The sequence below is a fragment of the Geotrypetes seraphini genome, chromosome 10 (genome assembly GCF_902459505.1).
Source record: "Geotrypetes seraphini chromosome 10, aGeoSer1.1, whole genome shotgun sequence".
Lineage (NCBI taxonomy): Eukaryota > Metazoa > Chordata > Amphibia > Gymnophiona > Dermophiidae > Geotrypetes > Geotrypetes seraphini.
Window position 1 is genome coordinate 45329215 of NC_047093.1, and position 17799 is coordinate 45347013.

Sequence of the window (17799 nt, forward strand, 5' to 3'; positions counted from 1 at the left end):
TAAGGGGTCCATTTAATGAACCCAGATCATATTTGGAATGATCTTTCTCTGTCATATCTGAGTGCCCCGTGAAGGAAATCATGTTTTGTTCTTTATCATGTTGATATATATATTTTTCTATTTCAGGGCTTTGGCAGATATCTTGAGGCAGCAAGGCCCGATCCCAATAGCACATTGTGAAAGGGAGACCATCACAGCAGTTGATAACTCCCCCAAAGAAAATACCCCCGTTCGAACATCCAAAAACCACTACACTCCAGTACGGACAGCGAAACCCAATCATGGTAAGCCATAAAAATTTATTGTGCGATATAAATAAGTTGCTCATCTGCAGGTGTGTCTTAAAGTGTCTTTAGGAAACTGACGTATAATGTTCATGTTGCAGAACTCCTCGGTCAAATATAAAAAATGTCTAGGGCCGGTAGCCAAGGACCAATTCACTGTGTTACTGGGCTAGTAACTTAGCTGACTGTAGCCCAGTGGCGTAGGAAGGGTGAGAGGTGCTAGGGGTGGTGGTGCTTCTTTCCTCCCTCTTCTCTGTCTCTGCCCCTCCTGCCGCGTTCACACGCCCCTTCCCTTCCCCCGTGCCTCTTTAACATTTGTTCTTTCTATGATGGTCAACTTTATAATATCATTTAACTCGTAGCTATAAACATCCAAAGTCCACAAAAATGCTGCGAATAAGTACCGTATATAATTTATATAGCTTGATAGATTTCTTTATATCAGAAGAACATAAGAACTGCCATCTCCGGATCAGACCTTCGGTCCATCAAGTCTGGTGATCTGCACACGCGGAGGCCCAGCCAGGTGTACACCTGGCGTAATTTTAGTCACCCATATTCCTCTATGCCTCTCGTAAGGAGATGCGCATCTAGTTTGCTTTTAAATCCTAGAACAGTGGATTCCGCAATAACCTCCTCTGGGAGAGCATTCCAGGTGTCCACCACTCGTTGCATGAAGCAGAACTTCCTGATATTTGTCCTGGACTTGTCCCCCCCTTAGCTTCAGTCCATGTCCTCTTATCCGTGTCACATTGGACATTTTAAATAATTTTTTTTTCCTGCTCTATTTTGTCGATTCCTTTCAGTATTTTGAAAGTCTCGATCATATCCCCTCGCAGTCTCCTTTTATCAAAGGAGAACAATCCCAGTCTCTTAAGTCGTTCCTCGTATTCCAAGTTCTCCATACCTTTTATTAGCTTCGTTGCTCGTCTCTGCACCCTCTCCAGCAGTTTTATATCCATCTTTAGGTTGGGAGACCAATGTTGGACACAGTATTCCAGGTGTGGTCTGACCATCGCCCTATAAAGCGGCATTATAACTTTCTTCGATCTACTCGTGATTCCTTTCTTTATCATGCCTAACATTCTATTTGCTTTCTTTGCCGCTGCCGCGCATTGTGCCGACGGTTTCAGGGTCCCATCTATCAGTACACCCAGGTCTTTTTCTTGTTCGCACTTACCCAGAGTTGCACCTGACATTCTATACTCGTGTTCCTTGTTCTTTCTGCCTAAATGCATTACTTTGCACTTTTCCCTGCTTTATAATTTTCTTTAACTATGACCTGGGAGATGTGGAGTCCAACATGTTTTGCAAATGCTTTGTTAAGGAACTCCCTATAAATAAATAGAACAATTAAACTTTTTAAACTTTTGAAGATTTCAACTTTTGCTGTAGTAAAAACGCTATTGGACTCCACATCTCCCAGGTCGTAGTTAAAAAAAATTATAAAGCAAAGTTATAAAAATTTTACAATACTTACTTCTAAAAACTATTAAAAAATTAATAAAGTTTATTGCTAAAGTATGTAGCGTTATAATTAAAGAGGCCGGTGACGATTTACCGCCTAATACACCCAGCTAAACAATTAATGCAGCAGAGGAGGGGGTGTAACTGAGGCTTCTGATATAAAGAAATCTATCAAGCTATATAAGTTATATACTTACTCGCAGCATTTTTGTGGACTGTTTAACATTTGTGGCACGAGCAGCAACCCCCAACCTGATTTGCCTGAAAAGAGACTTGATCTGCACGTGGGAGAATTGGAGAAAAGCAGCAGGGTGCAAAGGGATGGGACAGGGTATGATGGGGAACGATGTTAACTCTCCTTTCTACTCTGATCTCTTGCCTGTAAACTAGAGGTCTGCACAGGAACGGGGATCGTGGGAATCCCGCGGGAGTCCCGCTGGAATCCCCCCTAACCCATGGGGACCCCGCTCTGGCCCATGGGACTCCCACAGGGACCCCCCTGTAGCCAACGGGGCTCCCATGGGGATGGAAGGCTTTGGAAGCAGGGTTCGTCCATATAATATAATGGACACGTCAGCCTTAGTAAAAGAGGGGGTTTATAAGTTAATTACCTGAACAGAAAACAAAAAAAGGGTTCCACCAAAGAGATTCCACAAGGAAAACAGAAGCGCAAACACAAAAGAAACTGTGGAATTGATGATCCTGTCAGAAGTAATTGCTGCTTTTTATGGGGACGGGCGGGGATGGAGGTAATTCCTTGCGGGGATGGGTGGGGACGGAGAGGATCCTGATGGGGACGGAGAGAATCCTGGCGGGGATGGGTGGGATTTCTGTCCCCGTGCAACTCTCTACTGTAAACCCAGTCCAAAAACCCATCCTCTGCATCTCTGCTCCAGACACATTTCTCAATTCAAAACGTTTTCGCTCTCAATCTCACCCACACCCCACACCATACTCCCACTAAACACCGAACACCTTTCTGGTTCCCTGATACACCTATAACCCCACTGAAATGCTCAGTGAAACACATTCATAACCAATAAATGGTGAAGAGTCTATTTGCAATCACTGTAGTGAAGTTGGGGTTTTTTGACTTGTGATTGAAACAAACCCTTCCCCATTTGTTGGTTATGAGCATGTTTCACTGAGGTCTTTTTTCTTCACTCTTTTATGTATTGAATTTTGGTTTTTGTTGATATCATCTATTCCAGGGGTGTCAAACTCAATCACATAAGGTGCCAAAATCTATAACACAGTCTAAGTCGAGGGTCGAATTTTCTATTAAGATACTTAGGGCTCCTTTACTAAGGTGCACTAGCGTTTTTAGGGCACACACAAGATTAACATGTGCTCTAGCGTGCGCCATAGCGCATGCTAGCTGAAAAATTACCGCCTGCTTAAAAAGAGGCAGTAGCGGCTAGCGCGCGCGGCATTTTAGCACACGCTATTCCGCGCATCAAGGCCCTAACACACCTTTGTAAAAGGAGCCCTTAGTCTTAGTAGAAGTATAGATCCTTCCTCGCCCTGAGACACGTGTGGCGCGGTCAGGCACTTCTGTGGAGCGCCCTGCTCTAACCTAGCTTTTATACTGGGACTGGTTCCTTCTGCCTACAAATGGGTACTGAGGCAGCATGGTGAGGAGCTTGGAGCACCACTGGGACCGGGGCTGCACAGTCAGGCACCTAGATGCGACACGGTCACCGAGGGCCACATAAAACGGCCATGTGGGCCAGATTTGGCCCCCGGGCCTTGTGTTTGACATGTGTGATCTATTCTATTGTATACTGAGGACATTGCCTTGCTGCACAAATATGGAGCTGTTTTTTTTCGGGGGGGGGGGGGGGAGGGGTGCTGTTGATGTGATTTAGACTCTATTCTCAATTTTCTTTTTGCTTATATATTTTCAAATAGCTAAGTTCCAAAGATAAAACACTGTTAAAGCAAGATAGAAATGGAAGTTTTCCTTCTTGTGGTTTACTTAGATCTACAAGAGAGCATGAGAACTGTGTGTGTGTGTGGGGGGGGGGGGGGGGAGGGCAGGAGGGGGGCAGTTCAACTTCCAATCTTACTGCCTGTGATCATATGCAAGTCACTCAACCCTTCATTACCTCAGGTACAAGCGTAGATTGGGAGTTCTCTGGTGACAAGAAAATATCTACTGTACCTGAACGCAACTCACCCTGCAGGTAGTACTGGAAAAAAAAAAATGCAGGAAAACACTCCCAAGCTCTGTGTCAGCCTCAGTGGCGTTGCGAGGGTGAGAGCCACCCCTTCCCCACCCTCTTCACCACACCCCCATCCGCTCCTTCCCTGTCCCTTCCTGCTGCATGTGTGCGCATCCCTCCCCTTCCTCCATACTTCTGTAACATTCACGGCGTGAGCAGCAACTCCAGACTGCTGCTCGCACCAGCATCGGCTCTTCCTCTGACGTCACTTCCTAGCTGCGGGTCCAGGAAGTGATGTCAGAGGAAGAGCCAACACTGGAGCAAGCAGCCGGTTGGGGTTGCTGCTTACGTCGTGAACGTTGAGGATGTATGAGGGAAGGGGCGCGTGAGTATGGGGGGGGGGAGAGCGGGGAGTGGGGAAAGAGCGGGGGAGGGAGAGATGGACGGGTGGCAGCGCCCTACCAAGACTGTGCCGGGGCGGACCGCCTCCCCTTACTACGTCTCTGGGCAGCCTCAACTCTCTTACCATGCTGGTTTCCTGTTCCTCCCATCCCTAGCATGCCTAACTGCCGTAGGATTGATGTTCACGTTAACTTATAGACCACATGTTGAATTTTGCTTTTCTTGAAACCACCTTGCTGCTACTGTTGATGGATTGCTCATGGACTGAGTAGCCCTGATCAAATCAGCCCCATGCAGAATTTTCCTGGGCCTGTAAACCTAAATGCCGGGTGGTGGATCAGTGGGCCACCGCCAAGTCCCTTTCCGCCTTTTCTAGGCTCTCACACGGTGGGATCGACTTGAGTAGAATTTACACCATTGACTGCAAACAAAAATTTTCTGCAAGAGAACCCCCTTTTAATCTTGCTACGGAAATTAAGGATGTGCTTTTGTCTGAGGACAACACCGAAGTAAGAAGGAAATTTCATTTAGTGTGGTTTTCAAAATGAAAGTGAATGTTAAAAGGTCTTAATGTGTATTAAAATGTGAAAATGCATACAAACAAGATCAAATGAAAGTAAGGGTTCTTTTAATAAGCCACGGCAAAATCTGGGATTAGTATATGCTAATGCAGGACTTTCCCACATGCTAAACCCAGATTTGCTGCAGTATTATTTTAAGGATTTTTTTCCCAGTTTGTTGTCCAGCACTAAACTTTCCATTAGCATAGGAGACTTGCAAAAAAAGAAAAAGGGAACACTTGGGCCCAGATTCTCTAAATGGTGCCATTTTTTTAGGCATAGTAAAAAAAAAAAAAAAATGGCATTGAAATGATGTTTGTAACTGCGTTTCAAGATGTCTACTGGTGCCTAAAAAATCGGCACCGCAATTGCTTCTCCGTAGCTGCTTTAGGCCACCTATTGCCACTGTGGGCATGGCTAATGCCGGAAATGGCATTAGGTGGCCTAAAACGCCCACAGAGGCATGATTCACATAACAGGTAGGTGCTGGAAATGTAGCCAGGAAAATCAGAGGTGCAACTCTGTACTCGGCACTATCGCATGATTGACACACGATTGGCCGCCGCTTTTAAAGCAGCCAATGACAACAGCGCAAGTTATAGAATCTGGGCATTACTGACTCCTCCTTAGGGGCACAAAGTGCTCCCATTTCAATTGAGTGATATCTAGTTAAGCATATGCTAATGTGAACATGCTAACCTGGATAATTATTCCATGTTCATTCCCTGCCTTTGACATGTTCCATTGCCAAAATCTTTCTTAAAATAATTAAATAGTCACGTGATTAACATGAACTGAGAGATATTTTGCAGTAAGCTGTTTTTCCTTCATTAAGCATGTGTTAGCATATAACATGGTTTAATAAAAGAGTCCCTAAATAAATACATACATATATATATATATATAAGAGAAACTTAAGAAAAAATGGAACCCCTAATCCCTTGGAACATCCCTAATAAAAATGTTCCGTTTACTGTTTCCCCACAGTTGTCGTCTTAAAATTTGTATTACTTTGTTTTCACAGTTTAAATGTCCCCAAATTTTCCATTTATAAATGACTGCTTCCAATTATACAGTAGCATTATTTGTATGAAATCCACCAAACTCAGTCAAATGCTCCTCACAATTAAACATTCGCTCTGCACGCATCAGCTGCCACCTTCAGCTTACAGAAGCTTTTTTTTTTTTTTTTATTGAAAATTGGCTTGTGCTGAATATATTTGTGGCAAAAAAACATTGTCTAAATTAGAAACTATAGTCCCTGGACTTTCATTTTAATTACAAAGTGAAAAGAAATGTCATGAAATGCATGCTAGTCTGTACTCTGGTAAGAGCCAAGCATCTGCTGCTGTAGCTTATGTTCATCCCCTCCCCCCACTCCGAAATGCAAATAGTTCATGAGAAATGGGAAACAGGGCTTAAGGTTCAGCCCTCTCACCAATGTTAACCATAAGGTGCATGTTCTACTCTTGTCTTTTTACTTATTTATGCAGATGGGAAGAATGAGTAACACGTTGCAGTCTTTTTTTTGTGCAAATTATTGGTACAGTATGTCAAATCCAAAATGTCAGGAGAAACTTCTAGTAATTATAGGAAGAGCTGCCAATGAAACCACTGTCACTTTCAGCCTGAACCCAAAGAACATTTTACAAAAAGAACAATACAAGGCCCTACTGTATTTTCCTAAGCTGGGAGTTGGCAGGTAGGCCAAGTGAAATGTTTTGCCTTCCCCTCACATATTACTGGTAGTACTCTTACATGCCAACATTTGAGGCAGATAAGCCTTGGACATCCAGGAGTGTCTGCAATTATTCCTTTGGATTTAGCTCTTGTCTTATCAATAGTGGCACAAGGTACATTGCATTTACGTACAATAGGTATTTGCCTGACACTAGAAGCTTCACATAGAAACATGATGGCAAGTAAAGGCCACCTTCCCTTCCCTCCCCTCATGTCCTCACATCTCTTCCTCCCTCTTCATTGCCTTGCATATCCTTTCCTTCCTTCCTTTCCCTCCCTCCATTCCTTCCCCATGGTCTGGCATCTCTCTTTCATCTTCTCTCCCTCCCCTGGACTTCTTTCTCCCTTCCTCCCAGCATTTCTTTTCCCCTCCCCTCCTCTCCCTCCCTTTGTCACCCTGCAGTCGGGAGCGCAACACTCACAATTTGTTGCTCTTGCCAGTGTTAGGCCTTCCTCTCTGCCTTTGCGGAAACAGGAAGTAGGTGGGACTCAGCAGAAAGGAAGGCCCAACAGTGACATGAGCAGCGAATTGTGAATGCTGCTGTTGCTTCTGGGAAGAAGTTATTAATGACAGCACCAGCCCTCAGAAAAGTCATTGGAGCACCCCCTTATGGGCTGCACCCAAGGCAGACTCCCACCCACTTGGTACCCCACTGCCCAAACCTATTGTAACGTTTAAACTTTATTTGACCTCTTGCTCTATTCTCACTTTCTCACATCTGTGTTGACCTCATACCTTCTTAATTTTAATATTAAACACCCCCACACACACTTGCTAGACTTCTGTTGTATGCATCCAGTATCCATTGTGGCTACTGCTAGAAGGGAGTGTCATAGCAAATGGCTCAGGCCACTCACGACTTAGAAAACCACAGTATATCCTTCTCTAAGAGATACACAGACACTTTCCCTTTTATGCTTGCAAAACTATGTGAGTATGTTGCAGTTCAGTGCAGCCCTCTGAATTATTTCTGATATACTCTACATCCAAATATCAATCCATCACCTAAAATGAGGACTGGAATTGTGCAGAATTTCTGCTCTGTACCATCACCGTTCTGCTTTTCAAACAATTCCAGTTGCTGTCTGAGGTGATCTAAAGGATTTACCTTTTACAAAGTGCCTGCATTATCCATAAACCGAAAGCTTGAAATGAAGAGTTATAATTTAGCAAATAGAAAAGATCCCTGAAATTGTGAAATGCCTGTTTCACTTGGAGAGAATATTGTTCAAAGCCATTTAAGTGGATAAATAATGATTTACTCTGAGAATTGCCCTCCCTCAATCCAGCTAAAATGTATATGCAGTCTTGCATAGACTGCTGCCTTTAGCTACTTTTAGAGGAGACGTTTCCACGGATGTGTTTTGGGTGAGATCAGGTACAGATTCACAATCCTGTATCCGAAATGCCCGGAACCAGAGACGTTTAGATTTTTTTTTTTTTTTTTTGAATGATGTGTCACCAGTGGCAGTAGCGATTCATATTCGTTGCTTGCTGCAGCCCTGCAGGCTTTTCTCTGCTGACTTCTGCCTTGCTGACATCACTTCCTCTTTCCTTCCTGGCTGGACACAATAGAGAGAAGTGCGCAGTACCACTGGGCTTTCCAAGGGGCTCACTAAGGGGCACTCGCCTTCTGCTTGCGCCTCACATGAGCTGCTGGCTGCGAGCTGCCACTGGCATATAACAGGCAAGAAATAGTGGTAGGGCTGAAGTCAGAAAGGGGCATCGATCACAGCACCCTTAGCTCCTTCCACATCTTGGTCTCGGGCAATGTTCAACAGCAGCTGAAGGTAGCAGAAAAAAATTAGGTCTTGTAGATGGTAATTAGTAGGGACCCCGATTCAGAAGCAAACACTCAAGCCCATATTGTATTTGCAATCCAACAAACTAGCAGGCAGAAGAAACACTGGAACAGGAACATACTGAACTGCAGGGATATATTACAAAGTGCTTTTGACATTATACTTTCAAAATCTCTGGAAAGTTTATCAACCTGGTAGAAGGTTGAGGTCTGAGGGAGGGATGAAATTGATTGCCGATAAAGAAAAGAGAGTTAACTAAGTAAGGTCAAAAGCGTCTATGTTTTCCATAGCTGCTGTGAAACTATGGAATTCTCTTCCTGGGACATTGAGACCTGACCTTCAAGAGAATGTTTAAAACTCATCTATTTGTGGATGCTTTTATGCAATATATGATGGGAGGATGTTGATTTTGATAGGGTAACGTTGTAACAACAAGCTAATGAGAAATGCAAAGAATGGAAGGACATGATTTTGATATGGTATCCATGTAATAACAAGTTTATGAGAAATGTAATGAATTAATGTTTTTGATAAATCTGAACTGTTCTTACGGAAACTGCTTAGACATAGGCGGCCTATAAATTTTTTAAATAATAGGTAGCCCGAGAGCACGTCTCAACGGGCGAACCTAACGCAGAGCTGGGAGGCCCGCATGGTAGCCCATCGGAGACACGGGGCTGGCCTGGGAGTTAGGAGGCAGGAGATTGGCTGGCGGGTCTTTCCCGCCATCGGGAAGATCTGCCATTTGAGGGCCTCAGCTGAGGAGGGCGTCGGGAGGTGGGGGGGGGGTAAAAGTTGGTGCTTGGGAAGACTCAGGGTGTTTCTGGTCCTCCGAGGCAGCTTTCCCGCCAGCCCTATGGGTCCCAGATAGGAGGGCAGAGTAGTAATGACTCGGCGGTATCCCGAGCTACTGGCTGCTGGGCTCATCAGGGGATGAGCGGTGGGCCGGCTGGGAGCCGTGCCTTGTGGGTCAGGTGACCTTCGAGAATGGGGCATGTGGGGGACATGCCACCCCTCAAATCCTTGCTAGCATGTCGGGGGCTATAACTTTGTTTAAGGTAGCTCAGGAATTTTGTGTTATGTTAATATTCTGTTTATATATTTATTAATGTGTAATTTCCAATAAACAGGGCTGCGGCTAATTTTTACCATAAGTAGAGTTTGTGTATTTTTGTTAGAAGAAAAAGGGTGGTGGGGTGCAGATTAAAGGGTATATTTGGGGAGCGGGCCTATCCAGGTTCCACTATTAATAATGATAACTGGAATCTTGTTTATTGAGAGGCTAAACAGAATAATAGCAGAACTTGTAGCTGCCTAATAGTGTCCTACTCCTCTCACCTTGGGTTCTGCATTCCCTACCCTCTATGTCATGTCTGTCTCTCTAAGTTAGATTGTAAGCTCTTCCAAGCAGGGACCATCTATAAGTGTCAAAATGTACAGCACTGCATAAACCTTTGAGCGCTATATAAGTGATATGTAATAGCAGTAGTCCCAGGCTGCTCCCTGAGTGATGCAATTTGCTTTATTGAAAAAATGAATAAAGCAGACCCTGGGTGGGTGTTTTTTTCTCCTGCTGCGTAAAATGTTAACACCAGCTCCACTGCTTTTAGCACTCCAGAACGCTTCTCTGACAGGTGCTGTCTTATGGCCTAGCCTCCCTCTCTTTAGCTTTCTGTCTGATTGAGGGTCAGAGCTAGATCTCTCCAGTGACCCAAATCCTTTCTCCTTCATGACATTCGGTCCCTCAGGGACAACTGTGGAGCAGACTGCCAACCCCTGATCAGTGAGTATGGGAACCAGCTTCTCTCCTTAATGCACCAGGGGACGGTTATGAACCAGATTTGCAACCCCTGTGCATTCTCCTCTCTTTATCCCTTCTTCATTAACCCCTAAAAAAGGGAGGCGAGGCTCAGATGGGCTCCTGGGTAGGGTTACCTACCTACTGTTGTTCTACATGCTCCATACTGATCCATCTCCAGGGAGGAAGAGCCTCCCTGTTTTTTGAGGGAAGTATAAAACATTAAGTTAAAGCTGCAGTGTTATTGTGTCATTTCCTCAGAATAAAGCTTCTTCCTTTCAGATTTGATTGGCATATTCCTGGAGCGTAACCTCCAAATGGTCTTCTGCTACTAGATAGGAAATTACCAAAAAGGGGGCCTCAGTGATGAGACAATCAAGGCACAACAAAGGAGTCGTGAGGATGAGATGTCAATAATTCAGCCACGGATGTAAAGTTCAAAGTTCACTTTATTGATAGTAGCACTGCGAGGACTTGAAGACTCGACAATGGCAGTGTTTCAGCATCTATGCCTTTGTCAAGAGTCTCAATGGCTGATAGTTCTATCACATAAATAGAGCAGTCAATGCAGGTCAAATTTAGAAGGAACAGGAAAATATCTGGTGTCCAAAGTGAAGCTGAGGGTCATGAGTGAAAGGTTTTCACTGCAGCGAATAGCTAGAGGTACAGTGGGGGTGGTGGTGGGGGGGAATGGGAAGGTGCAGGCGGCGGAGAGGACAGGTGCTGGCATCCCCACCAAGACGGTGCATGGCGTGGACCACCCCCTCCAACCCCTTACTATGCCACTGGCTCCTATCGTAGACCTCCAAGGGCCATAATGTGAATACAAGAACGCTCTGAGGGCCACCAAAAGATTCCAGGCTTATACAGTTAAGCCTATATTAGTCAAATACATCATTGACATTTCAGTTTTCTTCATCGTTCACTCTTCTGTGTTTTAGCAAAATTTTGGCCAATTTCCACAATTCTCTGAATGCAAGAGTTTCATGGTTCCTCTAGCTTTGTCATACCACTACAGTACATGTGCATTTAAATATGAATCCTGAATTCTGACCTGACTTACAGGCATAGTAAGTCCTACACCTGCCCTACGCTGATCTTCATCCATGCATGACCTACAGCAATCCTTTTTTCAGACCTGAAGGGGCTCATTTTCAAAGTGCACTGAAAATGAGCCTCTTCCCATAATGCACTCTCTGAGCAGGCAAGATTGAAAGTAAAGAATTTGCAGGACTTGAGAAACATTTCGGCCAACTTTGAGGGCCACAACAGAGGACTTCGGGGTCCACTGGGGCTATGCATTGTCATAGGCCATCTGGAACTGACGTGCCTGAGGAGGAGGCCTACAGGTGGCGCGGTCTTTGGGGTGGAAGAGAAGCACTCTATTTGTTGAGCTCCAACCCTGTTAAGAAAGGTTTCCAAGTCTCTAGCAAACCCAAAGGCCAGACCCAAGGTGCAGGCCTGTTGGGTTCCAGATGGGGCTCTATTCTGTGGCTGAGGATGGTCCTGGATGGACAGAAGTTCTAAATGAGGAAAATGTCCCAGTCATAGCAATTGAAGGCTTATGTTTCCATAGTCAAATAGGACAGTTCTAATTAAGCAGAAACCCTGAAATAGGAACTTAAATCTTTTGTACACTATCTTTTGGGTTAACTGATTAATGAACATTAATAAAACAAAGAGAACCTTCCAATCCTGCCCCCTTCCCCCATGCTTACAGGCACAAACAAAGACATTCCTTGTATACGTTCCTTTATAAATCACAAAATATTAACTGAATGGAATGAAAAACATTTTAGAGTGGAAAATGAGTTGCATCACTAGATTTGTTCATTTTGGTTTGTTGAACTGGGCACGAAAAAAAAAAGCACATGCCTGGGATATTCCCCGGAGTGATTATCTCTGACAGTCAATGAGAGTGTAAATGGAAACAGACTCTGGAACTGTAGGGAGACAGGTTACATCACACCACAAGCCTCAACCTGTTAGTTCAACACATAATATCACAGTAAGGATATGTTTTATAGTATTTATTTTAAATTGTGTCGCTTGGGGTTGCCTTGTGGAAATGTGAATCTCATGTCAGTAGCAGCTTCCGATTGCAAAGTTTTTATTTTCAGATTTCAAAATGTTCTTGAGGTGCATTTTCATTTTTATATCAAAACGTAAGTGAAATGCTGTGGAGGCTGTGTTAGTCCACTTTCCAAGGTAATATATAGAAATAAAACAAAGGAAATAAGGTAATACCTTTTATATTAGACTAACTCAATGCATTTTAAGATGAGCTTTCGAAGGTAACCCTTCTTCTTTAGATCAAAAATAAGCAAATGATTACAAATATCAGTATATATAAGGAAAACATGATAGTTTCACAGGAAGTGGAAAGATGGATGTTACATTGGTGAAATTGGCCAGATGCTAAAGACCAGAATCAACTTACATAGATATTATATTTAAAAATTGCAATACCAACCAAGATATCATCTCTGTCAGATAACACTTTTGGAAAAACTGATCACTGCACCAATGATTTTATGGTAAGAATACTAAAAAAGGAACTGTAAGACAATCCAAGAACTTAAGACCTTTGAACTTAAAATGATGAAATATTTTGAAACCTACCAGACAGGACTTAACAAAGATCTGGACTTCTTTTCCCACTACAAAGACATTTAAAACTGAATTCTAGGGATGTGCATGGCCAACACAATGTTTGCTTAGCCTGTTTTAAACAAAGTTTCAGCAATTTTTGTGTTTTGCTTATTGTTTATTATTTACTCTTGAACTGGAAGTTAGTATACTGCCTTTAGTGTTGCCATGGTAATGCGGTTTACAGACTAAAAATAGTTGGAAAGGAATGTCCTCTCTCAAATAGGAAAGAAAATAAATAGAAAGAATACACACTGCAGAATCAACCTCAATGAAGGTAAACAAGAGCAGACCAAGTGAGCAGTCTAGATCCCACAAGTCCAACCAAGGTCTACTGTCCCACTAGAGGCAAGATTTGATCAAATTTATTATGGGCATGACACATCATCTTGATGTCTGTATTTTGAGCCACTTGCAAATGGGGAGAGTGTGGTGCAGTGGCTACAGCTTCAGCACCCTGAGTTTGTGGGTTCAAACCCACATTGCTCCATGTGATCCTGGGCAAGTCACCCAATCTCCCCATTGCCCCAGTTACATTAGATAGATTGTGAGCCCACCAGGACAGATAGGGAAAATACTTGAGTATCTGAATAAATTCATATAAACCATTCTGAGCTCCCATAAGAGAACTGTATAGAAAATTGAATCAATAAATTTATGGGCCCCTTTTATCAATCCTTGGTAGAGTGTTTTAGCATGGGCCGGCACTCATAGGAATTGAATGAGCGTCAGAGCATGCTCTACCATGGTTTGATGAAAGGGGGCCTAAGAGAAGTGTGAGGGAGATCAATTTAGGGGGGGAAGAACTTATGTGCACAGCAGAAGAGTAGGACTTGGGTGTATGTGATGATCTCAAAGTGGCCAAACAGGTTGAAAAGGTGACGGTGAAAGCTAGAAGGATGCTAGGGTGCATAGGAAGAGGTATTGCCAGTAGGAAAAAGGAGGCATTGATGCCCCTGTATAAGACTCTGGTGAGACCTCATTTAGAATATTGTGTGCAATTCTGGAGGCCGCACCTTCAAAAAGATATAAAAAGGATGGAGTTACTCCAGAGGAAGGCTACTAAAATGGTGCGTGGCCTTCATCATAAGACATATGGGGACAGACTTAAAGTTCTCAAAATGTATACTTTGGATGAAAGGCGGGAGAGGGGAGATATGACAGAAATGTTTAAAAACCTATGTGGTGTAAATGTGTATGAGTCAAGTCTCATTTGAAAGGAAGCTCTGGAATGAGAGGGCATAGGATGAAGTTAAGAGGCGATAAGCTCAAGAGTAATCTAAGGAAATACTTTTTTACAGAAAGGGCAGTAGATGTGTGGAACAGTCTCCCAGAAGAGGTAGTGGAGACAGAGACTGTGTCTGAATTCAAGAAAGCCTGGGATAGGCACGTGGGATCTCATAGAGAGAGGAAGAGATAATGCTTAAAGCAGATGGGCAAACTGGATTGGCCATTTGGCTTTTATCTGCCATCATGTTTCTATCAGCAAAATCTATATTACAGTAATCTAATCACGATGTAACAGTGCCATGAAGAATTATCTGTTGGTCAGATATGTCTAACAGACTACATATAGAGAGTGAAAAAATATCCTTCAACTATTCAAGAAATGTGTTGATTGAATGAGAGGTGCTGATCTAGAGTGATTCCACCCCCTCCTACATAAAATCCAAGCTACCCATCTACATCCCCACCCGCACCCTCCGCTCAGAAATGGAGATACGCCTATGCATTCCCCCCGGAAGGTCCCTCCTCTCAGAAACCGCCCGCAAATGCTCCTACAGCCACTTCATTCCCCAACTCTGGAACCAGCTCCCCCCTCAACTCAGACTACAGAACTCACTAATGACATTCCGGAAAATGGTAAAGACCCTCCTCTTCAACTAAAGGTCACCCTCAGTCTACACCCAACCCCCTTAAACCCCAACTCTACTCTTCTTTCTCCATTCTAATCTTCTGCCTAAATTTCTGAATAGTCCACTCTCAGCCTATACTCAAATAACTTGTATCTAAACTAAACTACTTATATTTAAACTACTGTTCTTAATTTGCTGTATAGTCCCTATATCTAAACTGCTGCACTGTCTTGTATGTCCAAGTATTTAAATCTACTGTATAATCTTGTATGTCCAATTCACTCCATTGTGAATGTTTACTTGTAAACCGTTCTGAGCTACTGGGAGGACGGGATAAAGATCTAAATAAATAATGAAAGGAGTCCACCAACTGACTATGTAGCCTGAACAAATCTGGGGAAAAAGCAGAACCAAAAGGCCACCCTGAGCCAATTAGAAATTTAAGATAAACAGTGTTCAAGCTGTGTTGCATCTGAGTGAACAGAATCAGCATAATGTACCAGTGGAATATCGTCTGCAGAGAAATATACACTTAGACCAGAATCTTAAGTAACTGAAGCTAAAGGACTCAAGTAAACATTAAATAATAAGGGTGATAGTATGGAGCCCTGTGACACCCTACAGTGAGGAATGTGTAGAAGAAATTAAAGAATGAGACATAACTGAAAATGTATTGGTTTGTACGAAAGAAGAAAACCAATTCAGGATTGTGCCTGATGCACCAAAATAAGTTCAAGTAATCTATTCTGTTTTGTGCATACATGGGTTAGTTCATAGTGATTTGCATCTACTTTACATTTTTAGATACTCATATGAACCAAATGCATGACTCATGGATGCATATTCCTACTGACATTTTACTTGTGTGATAATAAACATACCAGCTAATAATCATTCGGTGATAGTGTTTTTCTAAATGTTAACCACTGGCTAAAAATAGACCCAAGTATTCAAGGCCATGTCATGTTCAGGCACTGGCATTGAATAACCAGATCTGCAGCAGCACCTGAAAGTTATATAGGTATGGCGGTGTCAGGTCAAAACCGCAGAAGACAAAGGCGCGCGCCGACAACTGAGCGCAGCGCGGAGGCGCGCGCCAAAGAAAATAACTGTTTTTAGGGTCTCTGACGGGGGTGTGGGGGGGGAACTCCCCCACTTTACTTTATACAGATCGCGCCGCGTTGTGAGGGCGTTGTGGGGGGTTGTAACCCCCCACATTTTACTGAAAACTTCACTTTTTCCCTAAAAACAGGGAAAAAGTTAAGTTTACAGTATAATGAGGGGGGTTACAACCCCCCAAACCACCCACAACGCCGCCACGATCTGTATTAAGTAACGTGGGGGGGGGGCTCCCCATCAAAAACCCCCATCGGAGCCCCTAAAAACTGTCATTTTCTTCGGCGCACGTTTCCATCTTGCGCTCAGTTGTCGGCGCGCACCTTTGTCTTCCGCGGTTTTGTCTATGAACCGGTATGGCCAATATTCAGAGCTAACATACCTTTGTGGATAACACACTGCTGCTAAAACCCCCCAACCAAAAAAACATATAGAAAGTCAAGAATTACTCAAAAAGAGATGGAGGGAATGAACATCAGGAGGTTAAAGTAATTTTAGGTTAATTTTCATCTACAATGTAGTCATCTAGGTTGTAGCTGAAAAATATCCTAAATAACAGCATAAGAATAGTCATTCTGGGTCAGAGAGTGGTCCATCTAGCCCAGTGTCCTGTTTCCATCTTTGGCCAATCCAGGTCACAAGTACCTGCCAGAAACCCAAAGAGTAGCAACATTCTAGAATCTCAAAGATTAGAGAGATTCTGGAATTCCATGTTACTGATCCCAGGGCAAGGCAGTGGCTTCCCACCACATCTGTCTCAATAGCAGACTATGGAATTTTCCTCCAGGAACTTGACCAATTCTTAAACCCAGCTACATTAACCACTGGCAACAAGTTCCAGATCTTACCTATTCTTTGCATGAAAAAATATTTCCTTCCATTCAAACAGCCACTTCTTTGAGTATTATTCCTCAAATTAAACTGAAGTGAGGTGAACTCAAAAGAAATGTGAACAAATATTTTTGCCCTATTGGTGGTATACACCTGGAACAGACCTTCAGCAGAGGTGACTAGAGCCAAAAGATTGGCAGAATTCAAATACGCATGGGATAAGAACATCTGCTGGGTCAGACCAATGGTTCATCCTGCCCAGCAGTCCACTCACGCGGCGGCCCCAAGGTCAAAACCAGTGCTCCAAATGAGTCCAGTCTCACCAGTTTAGGATAGACAGAATGGGCTCACCGTGCAAAGGTTTGTTCTGCTAACCTCTGGCGTTAGCTGGATAAAGCTTGGCTTTTCAATTTCATCTGAATTCACCAGCTACATTTTTCCCCAGCAAACCACTGTCTGGCCAAAATTTAGTCAGTCAAAAAGAGGCGGCAATGAGGATGTTCCCAGGGCATGTTTTATCTTTGTCTCATCAGCATTGATATTTAATGTTGGGAGGCCAGAATTACCAAGGAAACACCGGTAGGCCAAATAAGAGGCCATAAGTTCACTGGACAACTTTGGTTAACTTAAGCTTTTTTTTTGGGGGGGGGGGGTCCATCTCAAAAGGGATCTTAGGGCCCATTTTACAAAGCCACAGTAGCAATTCTCCTACAACAAGTGCAGTGAAGCCCATAGGAATTGAATGGTCTTTGGTGCATTTGCTTAGCTCTAGTTAATTGCCATTTTGACAATCTAATCAAAGAGTTACTACTATAATTAACTCAGCCATTCAAATGACAGTGTAGTAGTGAAAGACAGCTATGACAAAAAAAAAAAAAAAGAAACCAACAACCTCTGCACTTACTGACAGAATAAATTTTGGAGAAAAAGAGACCTCAGAAACTTTTCACCCCCTATTTTCAGTAGATTATATATCCTGAATAGAGGCTAACATAGTCATTGGTCTAAAAAAAAAAAAATTCTACAAAAAATTTTTTATTATCTCATGTCTTCAATATCAATATTCCATACAAAATCATTCATTACTGTGTAGTAAGGTACTTATCTTCATAGTTGCCTGGGACAACC

General features: G+C 43.2%; 1 protein-coding gene across 3 annotated transcripts in view; it reads left to right on the forward strand.

Annotated features, from left to right (window-relative positions):
- Window positions 1–17799, forward strand: part of SHISA6 (shisa family member 6) — a 417913-nt gene that overhangs the window by 63094 nt on the left and 337020 nt on the right. For all 3 annotated transcript variants that reach the window (XM_033961571.1, XM_033961570.1, XM_033961572.1), the window contains exon 2: window positions 127–284. In XM_033961571.1, the coding sequence (XP_033817462.1) occupies window positions 127–284 (158 nt within the window). The remainder of the gene's footprint in view (window positions 1–126; window positions 285–17799) is intronic.